At 33.0% G+C, this 26,817-nt stretch overlaps 1 protein-coding gene and 2 long non-coding RNA genes across 3 annotated transcripts; 1 reads left to right on the top strand and 2 right to left on the bottom strand.

Moving 5' to 3' along the window:
- Positions 1-2,411: 2,411 nt before the first annotated feature.
- Positions 2,412-5,784, bottom strand: LOC107957735 (probable beta-D-xylosidase 7). Its single transcript, XM_016893301.2, has 6 exons — positions 5,209-5,784; positions 4,743-5,042; positions 4,430-4,599; positions 4,205-4,302; positions 3,306-4,070; positions 2,412-3,215 (listed from the first exon to the last, which is right to left on the bottom strand). The coding sequence occupies exons 1-6, from the start codon at positions 5,677-5,679 to the stop codon at positions 2,536-2,538; spliced, it is 2,484 nt and encodes an 827-aa protein (XP_016748790.1). The 5' UTR covers positions 5,680-5,784; the 3' UTR covers positions 2,412-2,535.
- Positions 5,785-14,927: 9,143 nt separating this feature from the next.
- On the bottom strand, positions 14,928-15,827 carry LOC121229493 (uncharacterized). The gene is made up of 2 exons (XR_005927277.1): positions 15,355-15,827; positions 14,928-15,090 (listed from the first exon to the last, which is right to left on the bottom strand). It is a non-coding gene; the product is annotated as an uncharacterized lncRNA (long non-coding RNA).
- Positions 15,097-18,569, top strand: LOC121229494 (uncharacterized). The gene is made up of 3 exons (XR_005927278.1): positions 15,097-15,227; positions 17,671-18,297; positions 18,395-18,569. It is a non-coding gene; the product is annotated as an uncharacterized lncRNA (long non-coding RNA).
- The last annotated feature ends 8,248 nt before the right edge of the window (positions 18,570-26,817 follow it).

Raw genomic sequence — 26,817 nt, 5'->3', positions numbered from 1 at the left:
TTGGTTGTATATATAAATATATGTTATGTTGAGTTTACAATGTGGTATGTTTAAGTGAATGAGTAAATGAATTTGAAATAGGCAAATATTTGGGTTGAAGTGGCTTAATATTAGATTTACTTAAATGAAGTGTAATTGAATTGTTTTGATAGAAATAAGTGAAGTATGTATATAGACACATTGGTTAAGCACTTAGATTGTCTATTTTGATATGATTGAGTGTGTTTTAAAGTGGTTGAATAAATGATTTTTGAATTGCTTGGTGTTCAAGATTTGCAAGGTTGGTAAACTTGGTGTATAAGACTCATTTTGAGTCCACACGGCCTGGCACACGAGCGTGTGACCAGACCATGTGAGACACATGGCTTATACACGAGTATGTGATTAAGCCGTGTGTCCCCTACAACTTAAAAGTTTTAAAACAGAATGCTCAACTATTACCACACGAGCAGAGACACGGGCGTATGTCTCAAGCATGTGAAGAACACGACCTAGTACACGGGCATGTGCCCTGGCCGTGTGAAAACTACACTTAATTTTCGAAAAATAAATTGACCACACTGTATAGCACAAGGGCGTGTGACTTAGCCGTGTGAGTAAGTCAGAGAGTTACATGGGGTAGGAAACGGCATGAAGCACGGGGATCTCATTGGGTCACACAGGAGTATCCCTTGACCACCAAGTTTATATATTAGAGTTTATTATACTAGCTACTAGATTTTCGATTTCTGATTTCCGATTAAGTCCCAATTTGTTTCTAACACATTGACCCCTATCTACTAGCTACACCCCTATTTATATATTAGAATTTATCATACTCTCAGTATAGTTAAAATAATAATGATATTTGAAATAATTATTTTATTTTATAATATTAGAATTTACCATATCCATAATGTACATAAAAATATAAATATTTTATATATAAAAATTATATATAAATTAATTAATTGTTTAAAAAATAAAATATATTTAACATAATGATATATATATAAAATACATATTTATTATATATAAAAATATTAATTAAAAGTAAAAAAAATCTTAAAAATGTGTTTTTTAATAAAAACTTGAAAGTAACATGTTTAATAATTAAAATTTTAAAAAAATTAAAATATGCAAGAGATAGAATTTGAATTGGGTTCACAAATGAAATGCATTTGACATGACACATTGTGTCACCTAATCATTAATTAGATTCTAACTCAATTAGAAAATTACCAAAAAATCATTTTATTTACAAAGTAAGTTATTTAATTATGAGAATATTTTCATCTTTATATATTTTTATAAGTCAATAAAAAATTTTCTACAATGAGATTTAAACAAAAAATACCATGCATATAAAACTTTTTCATTTATTATTTAAACTAAACTAAATTTTAATTTTTATATGAAACTTTAATAAATATATTTGTGTTCTTTTTTTTTTGTGAATGTTAATAATGTTATTAATTGAGTTAATGTCACAAATGAAGTCAACACCAACTCAAAGATTAATGACGAAACAATGATAATCAATTGCATTCAGTTAATATTCTTAATATGTCTGCTTTTTAGTTTAAATTTTGTTTTACTCATAATTTAATCTTATATTTTTTATTTTAATATCATATATATTTCATGTGTTATTATTAATTAGTTTCAAATCGTACTTTTCATTATTTATTGTATATTATTTTTAAACATACATTTGTGTTCTTACTACGTGATTTTCACATGCAGACGAATGTGTTAAGATTTGTAGTATTATTTATAAGATATTTATTTATATATTAGGTTAAAATGTGTTCTAAGTCCTTAAATTCTTTGTAAATTTAGAATTTAGCCCACTCACTTTTATTTAAGGGAATTTAGTACTTTTACTTTTCAAATTTACAAATTAAGTTCAATTGTTAACATCGAAATTTTTTTCTTGTTAAATCCAAATTCATTATGAAAGAATTTATTGTTACATCATTACCAGGTAAGCCTTTTATTATTATTTTAAAATTTCAGATTAGTTGATAGAATCGCGATGTCTCGAATAAAAAGCAATGTGGTATACATTATTATTTGTTAGGAGAGTTTGATGTAAGTACATAGACCGAATCCGAATTCACATTGACACTACTATTAAAATAGTTTTCAAGTTGAGAAACAAACTCACATCAATTATAAGTAAAAACAAATAAACATGATATTAGAAAAGAAAAAAGGAAGATGCCAGCTTCAATTTGCAAGATAGAGCCTACTATGATTTTACGACAAACTTGTATTTGTAGCTATTCGCAGCTGATCAACTTCACCCGTAATTTCCTAGATTGGCACCCAAGTGTGTAAGGCCATAACATTCAATGAAAAGAGTTATCAAATGGAGACATCCAAGTTTGTGTTATTTTTTAAACTCCGTGAATGTTTTGAGAGCTTCGTTTTTGTGAACTTTGTTTTGTTTATGGCCAACAAAAAAATTGGCTTAATAATTTTGTAAAAACAGGCATCTGAACAATCAGTAGAATTTTACATGTAAAAAGTTGTGAGAGTCCGTCCATTAATTCATTTCAGAACAATATGCATAGGAATGAATGAATAGATGTAAAAGAATATCAGGATTCTTGGGAGGATCATGAGCTTTGATGTGGCAGCATCGCTGGTGTCTTCTGAGAAAACCACTGTAATCTCTGATTCTTTGTCTCCAATGCTCAAGAAATGAGATCCTTCATCTACCACCATTTGACCATCTCCCTCTGCACTGCTAAGATGCTCACAAGGGCTCAACTCAAATTTGATTTCAGCATTTTCCCCTGCCTTTAGATCAACATTGTTGAATCCCACCAATTGTTTTATTGGCCTTTCATTACCAGTCTTTGCTTGCCTCACAAACAGCAGCACCGCATGCTTACCATCCATCTCACCGTTGTTTTGAACCCTTACTGTGACTGGGAGCTTGCTCTTTTCACAAAGTTCAGTTCCCATCTCTGAAACCGACTTGTATCCCAGAGCTATTTTATCACTTGATTGATTGTTTAAGTAGACCTTATCTTTTGTAAGAGGGAGAAATTCATAGGAATAATTGGTGTAGCTGAGACCGTAGCCGAATTCGAATACCTTTGGCCCTTGGTAGAATCTGTAAGTACGTCCAGGATAACCTGAAGATGGTTCAGGCCGCATTCTCATGTCTGTCATCGGTATTTTAGTCAAATTTTGTGGATACCATGTAATTGGTAATCTCCCTCCTGTATACAAATTATGATTGCATTTCCAGTTATCATGCAAAACCAAGGAATATAATTTTATTCATTCAAATTTGGTAACGGAAACTTCACCTGGATTATGATCACCAAATATAATTTCGGCTAATGCACGTCCTCCAGCTTCACCGGGATAGCCAGCCCATATAATGCTTCCAATGTTCTGATCATTCTTGGCAAATGTTATGTCTACTGGACCTCCACAAAGAAGCACAAGAATGACAGGCTTATTTGCAGCACTTGCAATGCGGGTAACGAGTTTCTGTTGATGTCCAGGAAGAACCAAGTCGACACGATCATGAGCTTCCCTCTCCTGAGTTTGATCCAATCCCATTACTAACACCACCTGGTCTGTCCCTTTCACTATCTTCATTGCTTCATCAGTCAAATCAGACGAACAGTTAACCGTATTACAACCTGGATGGTAGTTGATGTTCTTGACATAGCTTTGCAATCCTTGCAATGGTGTAACAGGATTACAAGGAGGACCTGCATAATTTCCAACAAGTGTTTCGCTAGAATTGGCATTAGGACCTATCACAGCAAGGGAAGTAATTTCAGTTTTTGCAAGTGGAAGGAGTCTGTTATCGTTTTTCAGAAGGACAATGCCATTGCGAGCAGCCTCGAGAGCAAGGTTCAGGTGCTCTTGGGAGCAGACCTGGTCAGAACCGATGTTTCCAAAAGGCTGTTTAGCCGGGTTGCCATTGAAAAGTCCCAACCTCATTCTGATTGAGAAAAGGTTGTGGAGTGCTCTATCTATATCAGACACAGCTACTTTTTTCTTTTCGATAGCTGATCCGGTGTAGTTCTTCAAATATTCACCACAGTCCAAGTCCATTCCTGATCAAATGTATCGATAAAAAACTTAAATGATCTTAGCAGCATTCTTAAACTAGAATCAGAGCTGGAGCAACCTAGGATAAGTTTAGAATACAGAGTTGATCAACCAGAAACAAAATGCCAACTATAATTACCGGCTGTAAGAACATCGGCCACAGCGTCCTCTGGTTCTTTAACATATCCTTGTTCATCATATATGATTGAGACAGCATCACAGTCTGAGGTGATGTACCTGAATAGTTTTTGAACCAAACGAAGAATCATCTTCTGAATGACCTTTGAATAGTTTTCTGTATTATGGTTGTTGTAGTTTCTAAAAGGAAAAAGACCTTGTTATCAATCTTATTCCATTTTCTTACCCATTGAAACCCCACTGTCCTCGGGCTGTTTTTGACAAGAGATTGTAATCTGCACAGTTTGGAACTCCATTAATACGATTGTAAGCACACATTACCCCACTGGCTTTCCCTTTCTCTATGCAACTCTGGAAAGGAGGCTGATATGTATCTGCTAAATCCTGTAGAGTGACCTAACAAAATCCAGAAACAAAAAAAGGAAAAGGTGGAACATCAACATCAATATTGGTCAATTGATAAAGCACTTAACACCTGAATGAAATCCATCAAGTTAGTTTAAACACAAACAAACAATAGTAAATTATCATGCACTTACATTTGCATCAAAGACGAACCGGTTAATTCCTTTCCAGTTATCCAAATCATAAGCTGTGAAATGCTTACAGCAAGCTGAAACTTGGAGACTCTCACCAAGCTTACCGCCTTCGAAAGAGTCCCCTTGTATTCCTCTCACAAATGAGACTGCATACTTCCCTGTAACCAATGGATCCTCACCAGGTGTTTCTTGGCCTCTTCCCCACCTTGGGTCCCTGAATATATTAATATTTGGTGTCCAAAAGGTCATGCCTCTTGCTTGTCCAGCGTTATACACTCCTCTAGCTTCTATTCCAATTGCCTGTTCGTAATCACGCAATGAAAATGATATAATATCTAAATCTAGTTTGACTTCTAATTAAACTAGTTTTCTTATTAAAAACATATATTATCTAACTCTTTCTCTCTGAATACTTTTGGAGTTGACATTAAAGCAGACAGATAGAATACAAAGTTATATGACTTGCCTGGCCAATGCGGTACCATAGATACGGATCAAATGAAGCAGCAGCGAGGATGACTTGAGGGAAACTGGTGGCAGATCGAATTGTCCCATTGAAGCGGATACCTTGGCTTATGTTGGCCACGAAGGCAACCCCATGCAAGGCTTCAGACCACCACTCATAGCCAGGGATGCCGAGTCGTGGAATGGCGGTAGCTGTGCTAACGAGTTGAGATATTTTCTCATCTAACGTCAGCCTGGAGACGAGGTCTTCAACTCTTCGGTTGATGGGGAGTGTAGTTTTGCAAAAATTGTAGGATTCGGTTAGTGGGTCAGTTGAGTCGCAGGAGAATGGAGGCTGATCGGTGGGCTGAGTTGAGACGAGCAGCAGTGAACACAAGTGAATAAGTAGAGAGAGGTCCAGCAGCTTCATTTTCCGAGTCGATAAATGACGCATGGGATTCTGGTTTATGCGCAATATGTACCTGACAGTCATTTATTCTTCCAAAGTTTTTTGACTCATGAGAAATGGTTCCTGATTATTTTTGTAGCTGAAGAACCAAGAATTGCAGAGAAAACGAAATTTTACTTGTATAGGTTGCACATAAAGCAACAATCAGTTTTCTTAGGAGTAAAGTATAAATTTGCAAGCATATCAAGAGGAAAAGAACTGTAGGACCAGTAGTAAGGTCGCTGCTGGGCTGAATAGTTTTTCTCTCTTGCTGTTGCAGTTAGTTCAAAAGTCAATTTTAAGAAATGGGTTGACTGTATTTTCTTGATTTTAAAGACTATCATACAGTAAAATTAACAAGGTACATGTTGGAATTGTCCGCATCAAGGAGACCATTAATTGACAGCTTCCCTTTGTATTTGGCATGATATTGCCTTTGTAGTTTGGTCACCAGAAAACATCAAAAGCTAATAATTTTGTAGTTTGGTTAGCCAGAAAGAAGAAAGCAATTATATATACATATATATGTATATGAAAAATTAGTAATTGATGATAATGGCCCTTGAACACTAAGAGAAAAACATGCAGAATTACAAGCACTCAATCAATCATGTAACAATGTAACCCCACTTTAATATCTTTCCATTTGTCACAACTAACCAGCCAACTCTACTAACTCCATGGCTCATGCATGCTTTCTGATGATAAAGTGGTGTAATAATTAAATAAGGCCATCACCAAAAGGTTTTTGGAAACGAGAACCCAATCAAATAATTTGAAATTATTACTATTTGATATTTCTTTAACACTAATATTTTTAATACAGCCTGTCCTAACTATGATTATCTATTTTGTCTATGCAGGAAGCAACCGCTGCGTGTGTAGAGCATGGTGAAATATGTGGCCATAGCTCGATGGGAAGCCGAAATATTTATGAAGTTTGCAAGAACCGGGAAACAATGAGAAGATATGGGATGATGCAGCTGGTGTTACTATCATCCAGGAAGCAGCTGGTGTTGTAACAGATGCAGGGTGATCTCCACTGGATTTCTCGAAAGGTATGTTCTCAGAAGGTGTATATCGAGGCATAATCGCTTGTTTGGTAGTAATTTTTAATATTAATAATTCCACTTTGCAAAGAATATCTTATGTTATCAAAGTTAATAAATATAGACTTTTTCATTTATTTTGGATGATTAAAGACTAAAAAAATGTAAAATTATGAAGAACTAAAATATTTTTTTTTATAAAATTAGAGAATTAAATAATTCATTGTGCTTAAAAGAAACAAATTGCAAGCATATTCTACCACACTCTTAAGAATCCTCTTGCAAGAATGGCAACAGACTTTGCGGCAAACTGGACAAATACATGCCAACACAACCATCAGTTTCCTCCTAAACTAATTAAGTTGGCAAGGTGGTCAGCATACCGATTCCCTTCCCAGAAAATGTAACGGACGTGCAACACCCAGCCCTCCCGTATCAAGACTAAATAATCTTTCACTAAAATACCTAAAGGGTAGCTACCCTCAAAAGGTCGAGACAGTATATTCACCACCCAAAACACGTTTAACTCTACAATTAGTCGAGTGATCTCCAAACTCTTGGTTCATTGCAAACCTTCTCTGACACCCCATAATTCCACCTGCAACTATATATTACACCAATCAGCACCGTAGCAACCCATCAGCAGAAGCTAATCTCGTGCTCTGCACATTTTTAAGAACGCCTTTTACGTGGAGATTTTGAAAATATTAAATTTAACTCTAATTTGGTTTAATCTTGTGTTTAAGCCTTACACATTTTTCACTTCATTCAATTTAATCTCTAATTTGAAATGTTAATTTATTTGATTTAATATCTAAGTTCAATTTTGATTTTTATAATTAGGTCCTTATTGTCGAAACCATGTTTTGGGGAAAAAAAAAAGGGATTGACTTTTGAAAACGCAAATTGAGAGTCGCCACCAATCTTTTTTTGTTGAGGTGTGGTCGGGTCACCTTGAAAAAACGCTTATTTTTAACAAACAGTTTCCTTTATTAAAATAACGGTTTTGGTCTACAAAATTCAGAAAACGGATTCGAAAATCGGTTACATACGAGGAAGAATTAGCACCCTCAATACGTCCAAAATTGGTACCTAATTGATTAACTTATGCCTTAATGTCGAAAATTAAAAATTTTAAAAGAGTTTTAAATATGACCCTACTTAGTAATAATGTTTTCCCTTAAAAATTGCTTAAATAAATTAGAAGGCCTGTCAAAGACCATCTCACATCAAGGTAAGAAGTCATATCTAGTACGTTAGGACACAACAGCTCAACCCTCGAATATAAGTTTGCCTTTTATTTTATTTAAAACTCATGTATTTTAAATTTAAAAGGATATTCAGTTATTTGGACCAAACGAAAAAACGAAACCCAGTACGTTAGGGCACGATTTCTCAAATTTTCAAATATGGAATTTTGCCTTTATTTGAAAAATCCCCTTTTTACGAGTTTGGGTAAAAAATGTAACGTGATTTTGAAATAAAGTGTAAAATAAATTACAATCCGAATATGCATAATAGGGTAATAAACATGACAATATAAAATAACAATAATGTAACACCCCCTTAACCCCGTCCCATCATCGGAACAGAATTACGGAGCATTATTAGTCCTTACAATACTTTTATGTATTAAATAGGGATAATTATGATACATAAATTAAAATTATGTCATTTTGTATCTTAAATGGGCCTAAATTGATTACTATAAACATTTGAATCCAATTGGGGTTCGATCGGAAGCTTATAAAAATTTTCGTGAAAACTTAAAAATTTCTTTTTATGAACAGTGTCACATGCCCATGTGACCTAGGGGACACACCCGTGTTCCCTTCTTACACGTCCGTGTGGGAACACCATGTTGTTTTTCTTTAGAATCTATTAATTTCACACGGCTAACGACACGCTCGTGCGCGAGCCGTGTGTCTCACACGATCTGATCACACACCGGTGTGACCTGGCCGTGTGGACCTATGATGAGCTTCGTTTTGCAAGTTACTAACCCTGTAAAAACTTAAGCTTTAAGATAACATTTTTATCGACTTTTAACATGATTAAAACTCAATTAAACATATTTAATGCTAACCCAACTTGACAATAAGACATTCATCCAATGTACTCTCAGTGGTACCACAATCTAGATTGAGTTAAATTTTTTGTGTACAATCTTAAACAACTTACTTATATTAACTTTCAAGCATGTATATTTCATTTTATGACCATGTATATTTCATTTTATGACCTAACATATTTAAACTATTCTTGAACATTTTTACTCTATTAACTTAATAGCCTAGGTACATGCCATTATCAACAATTAACAAATTTTACCTTGTTGAGTTCGGGATCGGCTTAGGATACTGATTCGAAGATCTTTCTTTAGCTTAACCTACGCACGGAAACAACCGTACGCTGAGTATAAACTCAATGGTATTTCTATAAACTAAATACTTAATAGTATATATAAAAATATATATAACATTTGCTTAAAATCATACAAGTTTTACAGTAATTTCATAAATCAATAAAACAATAATATTTGTCATTCATATATGTATTCGAGCTTTAGCTTTTAGCTTCACAGTCTTTATAATTCAATCACTTAACTTCACTTCATAACTTATAAATTTTACCATTTCATTCGGTCTACATTCGTTATCCATTAATACATAACAGTCAACAGTCAATATTTATCAACCAATTTATCGGTTTCATACAGAACATTCAGTCATTCATCAACAATTAATTATACTGTTATAATCATTTCTTCAATAGCATTCAGTTACTCTATAACAGTCAGTTATACAATAACAATCATTCATTCAGTAACAGTCAATTATTCCGTAGCAAACAATCTTTAATACTTTTAGTTACCCCTATTAACATGACTTGGACCTGGACGGATACACGGATCCAAATCCAACCCACACACCAGGGATATAATACAGTGTTTCATCGGCCGAAGCTAGAATACACCGCAACGGTAACAGTAACAGTAACAGTACACAAAGTACCTTATTGGAACGAATCTGGAATAGTCACAGTTTGGCGACACATAATGTAATGGCCTAAATTCAAGGTTATCGGAACAATGGTTTCGTAATCATAGATCCGATTTAAAGAGAAATTTATTTCAATATTTTTGCTTGAAATTTTATATGATAGGAAAATCGTATGAAAATATTGATAGGAAAATTTTATCGATTTAGTGATTAGTTAGAAAAAGAAATTATTGAAGAAATTGGGTAAAATAAGGTATCGGTACCTCTATCTCGTAAAACCGAGTCGAAAATAATTTTATAAATATTTATGAAATGTTATTAATGTGGTATTAAAATTTCGTTAGGAAATTTTAATGTTTGGGTAGTCAATTAAATGAAAAGAACTAAATTGTAATAGGTGTAAAAGTTGCTAGAGTGATTAAATAGCTTAAGAGTCTAATGAGAAAGGATTTAAAAGGCAATTAGACCCAAAAGTTATTTGGTCTGGACGGCAAGGGTATGAAATCAGCAGAAAAATTGATAAATTAAGGGTAAAATTGGAATATTGCAAAATTAACTAAATAAAACTAGGACTAAATAGGAAATATCTAGATTTCTCTTCATTTCTCTTCAATTCCAGCAGCTAAAAACGCCATAGGAGGGTTCTCTAAGCTGGTATTTCATAATTTTTGCACCAAATCCGGAAGATTCAAATACGAAGCTAGATCTAGGAAAGGAAAAAGTTCGGGATTAGTAGATTTTTACTGTTTACAAACAAGTATCAAGGTAAGTTCGTGTAACTTGAATTATATGCTGAAATGCTTGAGATTGTATGTTATTGATGTGAATATGATTTGAGTGTTCATTGTATGAGAATTAATGAAACATTGATATATTTGATAAAATGGGAAGAAATCCCGGTTGAATGAAAGGAAAATTCGATGGATCTCTGAAAAGGAATTGACAGTAAAAAGGATCTAGCCCGGACGGGTGATCCTATCTTGATATAGCCCTCCCGAAGAATATGTGTAAAATGGATTTAGCCCGGGCGGGTAATCCGAATTAGGGTCTGAATTTAGCCTGGACTGGTAATTCAGATCCAAGCTCGTTAGAGTAATTGTCGTTGCAGGGGATTTAGCCTGGACTGGTAATCCCGACAATACTCTATGAGTTTATATTGCAGGGGATTTAGCCTGGACTGGTAATCCCGCTGCAAGGTTGAGGTTCGCGGGAGTGTGCTCTCTGAAATGGATATGTGTCCACATGAATATGAATTGACAGACCCGGAATTGTACACTAAAAGTGTACCTTTGAAAATCCATCGAAAATTCCAAGAAATTCAACGGGATAAATATGGAAAAATAACAAGGAAATGGAAATCATGGTATTGACGAGCTCATCAATCATAGTATATATTATTGGTACATGGAAATTATTGTACTAACTTGAATGTTGAGTTTGTGCATATTAGGGTAATAATGCATTGAATGGATATATGGATGTTTATTGTATTGTATTGAAAATATTAGGTAAGTATAATTCTTGTTACATGAGCTTACTAAGTACAAAGTGCGTACCCCGTTTCCTTTTTCCCTGTTTTATAGTGTTAAGAGCTCGGAGGTCAGATTTGGTCGGAGACACATCACACTGTCAACCTCAGGATTTCGGTATATAAAGAAACTTTATTTTGGAAATCAATGGCATGTATAAGCTAACAAAGTAAATGTTAACGTGAAATGAATGTAAAGTTAGCCATTAGTATGGTTAACAAACCTGGTTATAGATATGTGATGACGTTATCTTATATAAATGCATGAATCTATCATGAAAATATGTTGAATTGATTTGGTTGATGTGGATTGGTCTCGATTTAATATTACAGGGAAGGTTAGATATTTATAAAAGGGCTATATTGAATATAAAAAAAAATTAATTCGTAAACTCTGGTAATGCCTCGTACCCTATTCCGGCAATGAATACGGGTAGGGTATTACACATAAAGTGTCTCATCGACACAGAGTCGGAATATCCCTAACTCCACTGATCCTATGGCATGCCAACTATATCCGACTAGCCCAACATTATTAATAGGGAATTTCAGTCAACTTCCAATTTTCAATTTCCCTTCTTAATTTAATTTTACTTCATTTCAATACTTTTCCATATCAAATCACATGTAATTTAATTTCAATACAATATACCTATTAATTCATTTTTTTCCAATAATCATACATTCAAACTTTTCATTTCTCAACAATTTAAATACTATCATAACAAATAAATATTAAGTTCGGTTTATAGAAATACAAACCGTAATTCTTGAGTCCAGTTGATATCCTCGCCCATTTTCTTTTTCCCTTTCTTCGATGACACTTTCGGCGCTATATTAGCTACGGAAAAATTAACACAACATTTAAAATCATTAATATCATATTCTCTAATTTTCCATGTAACTTTTTCATAAATTTCATTTTAGTCCTATTACCATAATCTTTCTTTTTCTTCAAAATTAACCTAGTTTTCATCTTTATACTTACTTTAAAATAATTTTCAGCTTTTCATATTCAACATAAAACTTCAAATTTGAATTCCCTTTAATTTAATACTTACTATGTCAAAACTTAATTTTCTCTTTACGATTTAATCATTATATCATTTCTAACTTGAATTTCTATCAATTTAGCCTTTAATTCATCTTTTTATTCAACATAAACAATATTTAGAAATCTAATAACTTTCAAGATATCAACTTAATTTCATCAAAACTTTATTCTAAAGCTTTTAAAACATCAAAATTAAGTAAAAAGGGCTAAATTGACTTACCTATTAAAGTTTAAAGCTTTAAAACCTTGATTTCTCCTTTTTCTTTTTCTTTTCTCTTTTCTTCCTTCTTTCCCTGCTAACCGTGGCCTTCTTTCTTTCCTTTTTCTTTATTTCCTTTCTTAATAATACTTATTTATTATTTATACATGTATATATTATTAGTACATATGTATCCATATATCACCATACACTTGTCTTTTATTGATTATATTATATTTTATATTATTATATTAATATAGTATACTTTAATTATTATTATTTTACTTATATATTAAGTAAATACACATGTATAATACATGTGTACCATTTATATTTGTACACATTTAACTTATTTTAACCATACATTTGTCACCCCTTTTTGGCTTATTTGCCTATTTAATCCCTTCACTTTTCTTTATTCTATAATTAAACTTTTACACTATATTCAATTTAGTCCTTATACCTAATTAACCTTAATTTAAACTAATTCATTTAATTAAAATTTAATTATCCACTCACTTAACTTCATAAATATTTTTAATAAATATTTACGAATCCATTTTTCATAAACAGAGATCCTAAATTACACTTTTCCAGTATCGGTAAAATTTGGATCATTACAAATAACAAGGAAAAAATATGATATATGAATAAAAAAACTAATAAAATAACACGAGCCAAAAAAGAATAATATGTGGATGGATAAATGAATGTTAATAAAACTTTAATTTAAAAATTTGCGAGTGAACAAATGAATGAATGAAATGAGAAAATACTAAGTAAAAGGTTTAAAATAATGACAATAATAATAGTGAAAAAATAATTATAATATATTAATAAAAAAAATTAATGCGTTAATAATGATATTAATGATAAAAATAGAAAATAATAATATATATAAGGATGATGATAGTATGTAGGTAATAATAAAAAAATAATAATAGTAATAATAAAATAATGCTAACAATAATCATAAATATAATAGTAATGATAAAAATAATAATAACAACAAAAAAAATAGAAGATAATAATATATTAATAAAATTAATAACATGCTAATAATGAAAATAAAAATAAAATAAAAAGTTAATAATGATGTGCTGATAGAGAAAAAAATAGTAATCATAATATATTAATAATAATAGTAGAAAATAATAAATAAATAAAAAAATAATAACGACAATTATAATGAAAATGATAGTACTAATAATAAATAATATAATAGTAAATTAATTAATTGAATAGTAAAATAGCAAAAATAATCGAAAAGGGACCAAATTGAATTGAAAACCGAAATTCTGGGGCTAAACGGAAATGAATAGAAGATAATAGGACCAAATTGAACACGCGGGCATCAAGGAGGGACTAGAAGGGAGATAATTACCACCCTCCAAAACGCATAGCATCACTAGGGACTAACGCGTAACAGGAAGAAAATTATAGGGGCAAATTGCAAAAAAATAAAAAAAATTAAAAGGAGTAAAAAATGTGGAAGGGCCAAATGCAGAATTTGCCCATCCAAGCAAAACACACGGATCCTCCCTGGCAAGTCGAGTCCACACGCAGGTAAGGGGAAAAACAACGTCGTTTTGGCTTGTGCGCACAGGCACCAAAACGGCGCCGTTTTATACACTTATAAAAATCAAAATTTTCCAAAAAAAAAGGCTCATTTTCTCTCCTCTCTTCAAAAAACAAAGTTTCCCCCTCACCCTTTTCTTTCTGCAGGCCTGCCTCACCGGCTAAGTCTCCAGCGTTGTCCTTCATCATCGCCGGCGCCGTACGGCGGCCGAAATTCCAAAAAGGTAAGTTTTTTTTAATATTTTGAAAAGTTATTTTTTATAAAAAAAAAGAAAATAAAGAATAGTATGTTTATATTCAGAAAAAGATAATAGAATAGAAAAAGAAAAAGAAAAATACCCCTGACGTTCTTTGAACCTCGTTAATTTCTTCTTGCTATCTGTTACTCGTATATGCTTGCTGTTTTTCTGCTTTGTGTGAATGTTTGAGTCTATTTTTGCTTTCAATCTCTGCTTTTTGTTTGTTTGTATTTAAAAAAAAAAACCCTTTTTACACTGTTGAGAATGGCTTTATATAGCCTCAATTACAACTCTTGTAGGTGTGGAGCGAAGATCACGGAGGCGTGGTGCGGCGCCTGGAGGCTGACTTGCAGCGTAAAGGGCATTTGGGGTTAGGGTTTGTTTGGGGTTTGAGTAATTAGACTAGGTTTTGACTGGGTCTGATTAGTTAATTTGAGGTTTGGGTAGTAATAAATTTGGGCCTAGGTAATTGGGTCGAATTGTTTTGTAATTTTTATATTATTTTGGGCTTTTACTTATTAAGGCCCAGTCAAATTTGGGTATTTACACTTATTATTTAATGTTTTTACTTCTACAAGTTCTGTACTTTAATTTATATTGTTAAGCCCAATTTATGCCCAGGCCCACACTTATACAAAACTAAATAAAAAACAAACCCAAACTATAAGGCCCAAGGCATAAACAAATTTCAACAAGCAAAGGAGTTGCTGTTTGCAACCGAAGCAGTCCCCAGGTTCCGTACATCGCGCGAATCTCCGCACCGTGCGTCACTCCACCTCCACGTAGGAGACGTACACGCCCATGAACCTGCAAACAAGTGAAATAGGTTGTGAAATCAGCTATAAAAGCCTTAGAAATGTATTGTAGAAGGGACCTTTTTTTGTTTTTCAAAGAAGATAAGCAGAAAAATCAAAGTGAAGCAGATTTTAAAAAAAGAAATCAAGGTGATTTTACTGTGGTTTTACTTTTTGTGTCATTTTGTTTTATTTCTCTACCATTTTTTTTCTTCCTTTCTTTAGATTTTTTTTGATTTATACGAAACTAAAGTATAAAAAAAAAGAGGGAGTTTACCTGACTTTCGGTGGTCACGTGGTCGTCGGAGTTTCCTCTGTCATTGAGATCGGGCCCAGGAGGGAGTCGGGATCGCCTCTGTTCTCCATTTGGGCGTCCGGCATGTGTGGTTGATATGGGGGGGTCTTGCAATTTAGGTTTTCCTAAAGCAAAACTGAAATGATTTCAAGCAGATTTTTTGGGGGCTTAAAAGGCAAAACAAAATAGCACCGTTTGGTGCTGTACCCATGCATTTTGGCCCAAAATGCATGATTTTCACAATTGGTCCTCCCACTTTGCGCTAGTGTTCAATCGAGCCGTGTTTCAGTACTCCTTAAATTTTTTTAAAATTTTCCCTGAAATTCATGCACAGTTTTAATTTAGCCCATGCTTGCGTGCTGCATTCTGGAATTTGGATCATTTGCGCTTTTGGTCCCCGCGCATTTGTGCGCATTGTGATTTGGCCCTTGTGTCACCTTCTATGTTTTTTCATTATTAATTGTCTCTATAGGATTGCTTTTATTTCAATTAAGCTTTGGTTTACGTTTTGTATTCCTCTTTTAAATTTATTATTTTAATAAGTATTATCTTGGATTATGCTATTGACTTTATACTGTTCTAGTTCGTCATTCTATAATTTCATTTTTTTTGAATTGTTTTATTCTATAGTTTATTTATTTCCAAATCTTCTTTCATATTTTCCATGTTTTAAAGATTTATATTTAATTTAATGCTATCATGCATACATTTTTTCCCTCTAAAGATGTAGTGATGTCATATTATTCTATATGAATGTTCTCTTTATATTTATTATATATATATATATATTCCCTCTTAAATTTATTATACGTATATAAATCTTTTTTTCCCCTTTTTTTAAGTTTATTCATGTATAATTGGGTTCTTAGGGATCCTATTTTGATTGTATATTTGGTTTATTTTAAATACCTTCATTTTTTTGTATATTATTTACTTTTAATCTTTCATGCATATATATTATTTTTTTCTTATTTTTTTATTTTTGATACAATTCAAGCTTTCATTCAAATTATTTACTTTATAATATTTATTTTAAAATTCATTTGTACACTACTATATGATATATTATTTCTTTTATTTTTTCCCTTATTTATTTTTTTAAATTCTTATATTTATTACCTATTTAAATTTTTCTTAAAGTTTATATAGTTATATTTCCAAATTTTCTTTTCCCTATCATTTATTTTATTTTATTTTAAAAACTCGTTATATTTTATTTGGGTGATTTATTTGAAACTTCTTTTAAAATTGGTTTCTTATTCATTGGCCCTTGGACATAAATGGTGGTATTTTTATAATATATGATGTGCTGTTATTGCATGTATTCTAAGTTGTTACTTTGCATTTCCTTATTATTTTAGATTATTCATGATATGTTATTGCCACGTGTTTTATTCCTTATGTTATCAAGTTTTTTTTATAAAAATACATTTCATTTATTTATTACATTTCATTTGAAATTTTAAATAAGGCAATGTTCAGTATTTGAAGAATTCAAAGGATCGTGCCCTAACGTACTGGGTTTCACTTTCTTTGATTGTTTTGAATATTCGAATATCCTCTTAAAGCTAAAACGCACGTTTTAAAGGCAAGATCACATTTGAGGGTCAAAAATGTTGTGTCCTAACGTATTGGATGTAAGGTGAGATGGTCTTTAACACACATTTGACTTACCTAAATGTTTTAAAAGCCAATAAAAGGAGGATTGCATTTTGAGTTCTGTCCAAATTTTAAATTTTCAATATTTAAGACACTAATTAATTGATTAAGTACCAATTTTGGGCGTGTCGAGGGTGCTAATCCTTCCTCGTACGTAACTGACTCCCGAACCCGTTTTCTTAAAATTCGTGGACCAAAATATTTTATAAGGTGGCCCAATTACACCACAAAAAGGATTGGTGGTGACTCCCAATTTTTTCGTTTTCAAAAGTCGATTCTCGTTTTTCAAAAAAATGGTTTCGACATATATTATTTTTGCAAACTAGTTTATTTATGATATAAATATTATTTATAAATATTCTACATAATTACTTGTTTTTAAACGATTCACATATAGCATAAGAATTATAATGCATATAAAAAAGTTTAGAATAATGTCCAAATAAATGATTTCGAGGATGTTGATTCAAGTTTTAAAAATAATATTTTCCTCAAGCATTACAATTTTTAATACATTTTAATAAATAAATCCAATTAACTTATATATGCAAACCTAATATACCCTCATTTTAAAACTCGTCATTGCTTTACAGTATTATAAGACTAGCCTAAATTAGATTTACACATCTTTAATTGCAGGATTCTGACATACGTCTCGTATGCTCGGGGGGTTGCAAACTGAATCCTACACTCATCAGCATGCTGGTGGAAAGATGGAGACCCAAGACACATACGTTCCATCTTCCATGCGACGAGTGTACAATCACATCGATGGACTAGCTTCACAACTCGATTTACGGGTGGATGGACCAGTAATTACGGGGTCAACGATCGTACCGATAAAGAGGGCCTTTGTAAGGCATTTTTAGGGAAGGTGCCAAATAAGTTTCAAGGTGACCGGATAGATATGAAATGGTTTGTAACTAATTTCAAAAAACTTCCTCTGAACACGCCCAATGTCGTCAAAGAATAATACACTCGAACATTCATATTTAGGTTAATCGGGGGCATTCTAATGCTCGATAAATCTCGAAATTTAGTTCACATAAAATGGCTATTACACCTAGCCGACTTCAAAGAATTTGGATGACTGAGTTGGGGATCATCCTTGTCGGCCACATTGTATCGGGAGTTGTGTCAGATAACAAAATCAGGTAAGATGTCAATCGGTGGTTGCCTGATCCTACTGCAGTCATGGGTGTGGTGGCAGCTACCATTTATACGTCCCCAAGTAAACTACCTTTATACATTCCCATTAGTGACAAGGTAAAAATCATTTGATAATAATATGTAGTAGCTCAAAGTAAATATTACAAATGTTGTTAATTTATTATATGTTTGAATAAACATATCGCTTAAATAGGTGGAGCCATGGGTCGATTTATGTGGGACTATCGGAGCAGCTCGAAGATATATGGTTGTTGTTAGATCAACGTCGGAAGCTACTGATTTTTTTCAAACTTATAATAATTACTCAATGATTTGTAATTTAAAATTCCATACATAACATATTTACAATTTGTGCAATGCAGTTTGAATGGAGTTGCAACGACCCAAATTTCAGTGATATCGGAACAGTGATTTGAGATCACTAAATCCGACATGTGAGTTTAGATATTAGTAACTAAATGTTAAGTGTGGTTTTAGAAATAATTTTGAATTAGTGAAATTATGAATTAAAGGAAGTTGTAGATAAAAATGAGATAAAAACGATATATCGAGACCTCAAATTCATAAACCAAGCCATAAATATTTTTAGAAATATTTATGGAGTGTTAATAAGTTAGTATTAAAGTTTCGTCAAGAAATTTTAAGGTTTAGGTAGTTAATTGGGTAAAAAGGACTAAATTGAATTATGTGCAAAATTGTGAGATATGATTAAATAGCTCTAGTAATAATTAAAGTAGGACTAAATAGGCAATTAAACACCTATTATTGGCTGGAAGGCATGTGTGTGCAGGAAAAATAAAAAAATCAAGTGTGAACAAGGGGCAAAATTGGAAATAGGGTAAAAAATTAATAGTAAAATATGATGTAGTTGGTAATTTTAGAGAATTCAACATTTTTCTTCATCTTCATCAGCTAAAAACACCATTAGAGAGCTTTTAAGAAGATGGTTTTTATATTCTACAGCATGTAAGTTCAACTCTTGATTATTTCTTGTAATTTTTGTGTTTTAAAGATTTTTACAACTAGGTCCACTTGTTTAATTCATTAGTTTTTGATTTCATGGGTAATTTTGAAAGCTCCCATGAATAAATGCTGAAATTTTATGATGATTTATCATGGAATTGAAGTTTTAATTTTATTATATGATAATTTTATGAAGAGATTTTCATAGAAATTAATTTTAGGACCTAATTGTGAAAGTTGTTGGAATTAGGGTTTTGTGTTGAAGCTTGGAATGTCAAAGGTTGTGAAGTAGTTTGTAATGTTTAGATAAAATGATATTTGAAAGGAATTAGTTTAATTGATGAATAAATTGAGGAGAGACTAAATTGTAAAACACTGAAAAGCTTGGGTAATAGTGTAATTTCAAAAATTTAATTGCATAAGTTGTGAAATAGAATAGAATCGAAATAGATGCTAATGAAGGAATGATTTTATAATTATAGATCAAGAAAACGAAATGAATCATGGAAAGGAGAAAATTCAATAATAGTCCCTGAATTTCTACGACTTTTGCAAATTAGCCTAAGTAAGTTCATATGGCAAAGTTCAATATTTTATTATGAAAATCTTATGATTGCTAAGGTATATTATTGTAGACGAATACTATCAAATTGTATTAATTACTAAATAATGTTTAACTAAAAGTACAAATTAATTGGAACAATTGTTTTGAGTGCTTTCATTTTATGACCATGATGAATTGACGGAAAAGATGTGATACGTGTTCCCGTATAAGACCTTAGCTGGGCTATGGCGGTGTGATGTGATAATGTGATTCTGTATAATACCATATCTATGATATGGCATCGGTATTATATATGATCCGAGTAAGACCATGGCAGTGCTATGGCTTCGGTGTGTGATATGTGACTATGTGCAAGTCCATGGTTTTACCATGGAAATGTGATTGTGAAGCACTCAATTTCATTATTGTTCCCTAATTTGACAATGGAAATAAAAGAGAAATGGGCCCAAGCGAGTTAAATTTGTGAATAGCAACATGGAAATTATCCAAATGAGTTTATTAATGGAATTGTGATTTGCAGGATGAATTAGTTAAACTAATAGATATATGATTGTGTACAACATTCGGTAAGAATTGTGTTTTTATGCCTATGAGCTTACTAAGCTTATATAAGCTTACTTGTGTATGATATTTGTTTTGTAGATTGACTTATATACATACGGATGATCGGATCTACATCAAGGATCACACTATCCAAATTTACTCCGGTAGATTTTGTTAAACAAATTTTTTATTTATATAGCATGTATAGGTGTAACATCTCGAAATAGGCCCTAAATGGAATAGTGGTTGCGAAACCATAAATCCGAGGTAGAAAGATTTATTTTATTATTATTTTGAGGTTCATGGTATGATTGCATGATTGTGTGAAAATTTCGTGATGAAATTCTATGCATAAAGTGCTTAAGTTGAGGTTAGGGACTAAATCGAATAATTTACAAAACTTGCTTTCTAGAAGTTTTTAGTATGAAATTACTTTGGAACATTAATTAGGAGGGTTTAAATAACAATTTGACCAATTTTAAGTTCATGGACAAAAATTAGGACATGGAAGGAATTTTTGAAAGTTTAGTAAGGAGGGGTAATTTGGTCATTTAGATATTAAATGAATTAAAAAGGGAAAAATAACACAAAAATGGTCATCTTCTCAATTAGTTTCTGCTGATTTTTTCTCTCCTCCATACCCGAGGTTTCTTCAACTTTCAAGCTTCATATTAAGCGATTCCAATCCCCGTTTTTAATGATCTTTACGTTTTTTGAGTCCCGGTAACTTGATTAAGCTTATTCTAGCAATAATTCAACCTAGGGTTCATATTTGGAAAAATACCCATGGCTGAAATTTGTGTATTTTGGTGTTTTATGATAGAATATGAGGTTTTAAATTATGTTAAACAACTTATGCTACTCGATTTTAAGTGAAAACGAGTAAAAGGGCTTAAATTAGAAAAAAAATACCAATAGTCATAAGTATATGTTAGAGTGTGATTTTGATATTTCCATAGAAGGGAAAAATGATCAGCATGTCATAAAACATAAGAAAATAGGATGAAGTTTAATTTACGAGCCTTGGAGCAAAAGTGCAAATATGTGAAAGTTTAGGGGTAAAAATATAATTTTGCCAAAGTTTGGGTCAAGGACTGTTTTAAATAATGTGAATATTAAATAATTTAAATTTGCTATTATAGATCAAGAAGAACGAAATTTGGGAGTAGATCGAGGAAAAGAAAAAGTAAAGGACTAAATTGTAAAGTTTAGTCACATTTTGTATCAAGGTAAGTTACAGTAAATAAATGCAATATTCTTTTATTTTACATTATTATTTTCAACTTCAGCATTTATATATTTATGTTATGAAAATATTTAAAGTCGAATTTAAGGTGAAGTGACAGAGGAAAAGTGTTAGAAAGCCCCGGTTGAACCCTAGGAATGTTAGGATATTAGGGTTGACAGGACAGAACAGAAATGAGCCATGTAAGTCCATATTAGAAATATGGCTTTGGAGACAGGATTGATCCATGTAAGTCCATATTATATATGACATTGGAGACAGGAATAATTCATGTAAGTCCATGTCAAAGACATGGCATTGGCAGGATATTGATAGACAGGAACGACCCTAGTATCCTTAGTATTCCGAGTGGTTCAACGGGTCAGGATACAAGTTAAATTATAGTGAATTAACAACAAAGGAAAAGTAGATTATACTTATGAAAAAGGAAAGGTCAGATAAGAAAGAAGGTAAGGGAATAAAGAAGAAGATAGAAATTGAGAAGTAAATAAATTTATGATGTTAGATGATATTATGCATAATTATCCATTATGTTGAATGTTGTGATTTATTTGCTTGTAAGCTTATTAAGCCTAGTGCTTAATCTCTTTATTTTCTTCTTCTTACAGTACTTATCTAGTCACTCAGGGATCGAAGGAAACGTCAGAGGCCGATCACACTATCAAAGAAATAACTCGGTATAATTAGACGTTTTGTTTTGGGTATGGCATGTATAGAAACTTAGCTACTTTTGGTATAATATGAACAATGAATGATGTGTAAATACTTGCTAGTGATTAGCTAATAAAATAGCCGATGATATACATGTTTATTAATATGTATGATTGAATGGTGATTATCACATGAAAATTATGAAAAAAAATGTGAAAGTAACCTAAAAACAGATTCAAGTAACAGAAATGATGTAACTTTGAAAAATCACTAAAAATTGTAGAAACATAGTTTGAAGATGAATAATATATGAAATTAAAGCTTATTATGTATATTTTCTTATGGAATAAGCAAAAAGGGTAAATGTATTATATTTTATGAGATATCTGAGTTTTAGTGAAACAGGGTCAGAGCGATTTCTGGATCCCCTGTTTCAACTTTGGAAATTCACCATAAATTGTAAAAAAACTAATTATAAGATGTACTTTATATTGTTAGAATCCTTGTTGAATTTATTTTTAAGAGAAACAAACGATTTAGTCATATGAATTTTTTACAGGAAGAAACATGGTTCGTAGTAGGAAGAGGTCAGTGCAGTCGAGTTTTGAAATAGGGGAAACTTTAACTAATAAACTGTACTAATTGGCCAAGTCAAAAATTATAGAAAAAAATTAGTAGATATATATATGAGTCTAGTTTCATGAAAAATTTACGGATCTTAATTTTGAGTTTTGAAACTCGAGAAATGAATTTTTAAGCAACCATGACGCAGAAAAATAGTTTATTCCGAAAATTAAAATAAGTGGTTTAGAGTTGTTTAAAAGGTAAGATAAGTTTAGTAACACCTCAAGCTTGACTCCGGTGACGGTTTCGGGTGTGGGGGTGTTACATTTATTGGTATCAAAGCAGGTTTAGTCGGTTCTCGGAACAGTTAGTGTGAGAAAAAGTCTAGCTATACATGTCATACTTGTATTTTGATAGTGTGACGACTCCTGACGATTTTTAAATATTTTGTTTTATAGTAATGGATCCCAGACGAGCTGGTGATGATGATGTAGAAAGTAATGCGCCTGCTCCCACAGAAGGGGCATCGCCATCTGAGAATAGGCCAGCAGTAGTTGATCAGGGAGGAGTGACTCGAGAAGCTCTCTTCCGAGCTTTGAATGATTTGTTTGTCGAGTTCGTTCGTACAAATCCGGCAGTTAGACCTCCACCCCCTCATGATTCTCAGGCTACCCATGTAGCTCAAGCTTCCCTAGTCATAGGTACAGTGGTAAGAGAAAAGCCACCAGTTGATAGAATCAGGAAACAAGGGGCAGAAAAGTTCCGAGCAACAAAAGATGATGATGCAGAAAGAGCAGAATTTTGGTTAGAAAATACTATCAGAGTCTTTGACGAATTATCTTGTACACCCGAGGAATGTATGAAATGTGTAGTATCACTTCTTAGAGACTCAGCCTACTACTGGTGGAAGACACTTGTATCAGTTATACCAAAGGAGAGGGTCACTTGGGATTTCTTTCAGGAGGAATTTCGTAAAAAGTACATCAGTCAGAGATTTCTTGACCGGAAGAGAAAGGAATTCCTGGAATTGAAACAAGGTAATATGACAGTGACCGATTATGAGCGCGAATTTGTCAGGCTTAGTAAATATGCTCGAGAATGTGTGTCCACAGAGGCTATCACGTGTAAAAGGTTTGAGGATGGGTTAAATGATGATATCCGACTGTCAGTGGGTGTCCTAGAAATAAAAAAGTTCGTTATTTTAGTTGAGAGAGCCTGTAAGACAGAGGAGCTGTTAAAAAGAAAAGGCAAAGTTGAGACAGAGACACAAGATACAAAGAAGAGACAGATGAGCAAATCATTTCAGGCTACATCCAAGAGGCCCAAAGAGTTTTCTACCAGATCTAGCTTTTCGGCAGGGCAATCTAGTCAGAATAGAGGTAGCAGATTTAAGGATCCGAAGGCTCAGACCACCTCGACTACGAGTGTAGGTAATGTCAGACAGGGTAGATCAAGGTGTCCACAGTGTGGTAGACTTCATTATGGTCCTTGTCGGGCAGGCGAAAATGTTTGCTATAAATGTGGTGCTCCAGATCATTTTGTACGAGAATGTCCAAAAGTGGCTAGCCGAGAGGTAACATAGAGTGCTAGATCCGGAAATGCTCCTACTAGAGGCAGATCACCGACGCAACCGGGAGTAGGAGCAAGTAACAGAGGTACCTCTAGAGATTCGGCTGTGAGACCAGATGTAAGAGCCCCTGCAAGGACTTATGCTATTCGTTCACGCGAAGAGGCATCTCCCCCGATGTGATTACGGGTACATTTTCTCTACATGATATTAATGTCATTGCTCTGATTGATCCGGGTTCGACTCATTCTTATGTTTGTATGAAATTGATGCCTAGTATAAGTATGCCTATAGAATCTACAGAATTTGTGATTAAAGTATCGAATCCATTAGGCAAGCATGTATTAGTAGATAAAGTATGTAGAAATTGTCCTTTAATGATTAGAGGCTACTGTTTTCCGGCTGATCTCATGCTATTTCCATTTGATGAGTATGATGTGATTCTTGGTATGGATTGGTTGACTACACATGATGTGATAGTGAATATTGGAAAGAAATTCATTGAGTTGAAGTGTGAAAATGGTGAAATTCTTCGGGTTAATTCAGAAGAGTCAGATAGTTTATTTCCCATAATTTCTGTTATGTCTGCTCAGAAATGTTTGAGAAAAGGGTATGAAGCTTATCTTACTTTTGTGTTGAACACTAAAGATCCAGAATTGAATATTGAATCAATGTCTGTGGTATGTGAGTTTCCCGATGTGTTTCCGGAAGAACTACCAGGTTTGCCTCCTGTTAGAGAAGTTGAGTTTGGTATTGAGTTGATTCCAGGTACCACGCCCATTTCTATTGCTCTTTATAGAATGGCTCCGTTGGAATTGAAAGAATTGAAAGCTTAGTTGCAGGAATTAACAGATAAAGGCTTGGTAAGACCCAGTAGTTCACCATGGGGTGCACTGTGCTATTTGTGAAAAAGAAAGACGGATCGATGAGATTGTGCATAGATTATCGGCAACTTAACAAGGTAACAGTAAAGAACAAGTATCCATTGCCTAGAATTGATGATTTGTTTGATCAATTGAAGGGAGCTACTGTGTTTTCCAAGATAGATTTGAGATCCGGATACTATCAGTTGCGAGTTAAAGAGTCAGATGTCCTGAAGACTGCTTTCCGGACTAGGTATGGTCATTATTAGTTCCTTGTGATGCCATTTGGCTTGACTAATGCTCCTGCCATTTTCATGGACTTAATGAACCGAATTTTCAGATCGTACTTAGATAAGTTTGTAGTTGTGTTCATTGATGATATTTTGATTTATTCTCATGATGAGACTGAGTATGCAGAGCATTTGAGAGTAGTTTTACAAATTTTGAGAGATAATCAGTTGTTTGCCAAGTTCAGCAAAAGTGAGTTTTGGTTACGAGAAGTTGGTTTTCTTGGACATATTGTCTCAGGTGAAGGTATTAAGGTTTATATGAGTAAGATTTCAGCCATTGTTGATTGGAAGCCTCCTAGAAATGTATCAGAAGTTAGAAGTTTTCTTGGTCTTACCGGATATTATAGACGATTTGTGGAGGGATTTTCCATGATAGCTACCCCGTTGACGAGACTGCTACGGAAGGATGTTAAGTTTGAATGGACTGAAAAGTGCCAACAAAGTTTTGACAAGTTAAAGGCATTGTTGACGGAAGCTCCTATCTTAGTACAGCCGGAACCGGGTAAAGAATTTGTGATTTACAGTGATGCATCCTTGAATGGGCTCGGTTGTGTACTCATGCAGGAAGGAACGGTAATTTCTTATGCCTCTAGACAATTGAAGCCACATGAGAAAAATTATCTGACACATGATTTAGAGCTAGCTGCTATTGTATTTGCATTGAAGATTTGGAGACATTATTTGTATGGTGAAAGGTGCCAGATATTTATCGATCATAAAAGCTTGAAATACTTGATGACTCAAAAAGATTTGAATTTGAGGCAAAGAAGATGGTTGGAATTGCTTAAAGATTATGAGTTAGTGATTGATTATCACCCAGGTAAGGCAAATGTAGTTGCTGACGCTTTAAGTAGGAAACTTTTATTTACATTGCGAGCTTTGAATACCAATTTAGCCATGTCAGATGATGGTTCTATTTTAGCTGAATTGAGAGCTAAACCGGTACTTCTTGAAGAGATTTGTGAAGCTTAGAAAGATGATAATGAGTTACAAGCTAAAAGAGTTCAATGTGAGTCAGGCATAGAATTAGATTTCTGGATTGGTTCTGATGGTTGTTTGATGTTTAGAGACAGAATATGTGTACCAAAGAATGATAAGCTTATTCGGAAGATTTTACAGGAAGCACATAGCAGTCCTTTATCTATTCATCCAGGCAGTACAAAAATGTATAATGATTTGAAGAAATTGTATTGGTGGGTAAGAATGAAAAGAGATATTTCAGAGTTTGTTTCTAGATGCTTGATTTGTCAACAGGTAAAGGCCAAACATCAGGTACCCTCAGGATTATTGCAGCCTGTGCTAGTTCCGGAATGGAAATGGGATCGAGTTACTATGGATTTTGTGACAGGATTGCCGTTTACACC

This window comes from Gossypium hirsutum, chromosome A05 (assembly GCF_007990345.1).
Source record: "Gossypium hirsutum isolate 1008001.06 chromosome A05, Gossypium_hirsutum_v2.1, whole genome shotgun sequence".
Taxonomy (NCBI): Eukaryota; Viridiplantae; Streptophyta; class Magnoliopsida; order Malvales; family Malvaceae; genus Gossypium; species Gossypium hirsutum.
The sequence above is the reverse complement of the archived record's forward strand: the minus strand, read 5'-3'. Positions and strand labels throughout refer to the sequence as shown.

Bases quoted from the DNA above. Each gene is read 5' to 3' on its own strand.
- LOC107957735 (XM_016893301.2), bottom strand. From the start codon at position 5,679: ATGACTGTCAGGTACATATTGCGCATAAACCAGAATCCCATGCGTCAT. The intron at 4,600-4,742 runs GTAAGTGCATGA...GGATTTTGTTAG, and splicing joins GGTTCGTCTTTGATGCAAAT to GTCACTCTACAGGATTTAGC. The intron at 4,303-4,429 runs GTAAGAAAATGG...AAAACTATTCAG, and splicing joins GGACAGTGGGGTTTCAATGG to GTACATCACCTCAGACTGTG.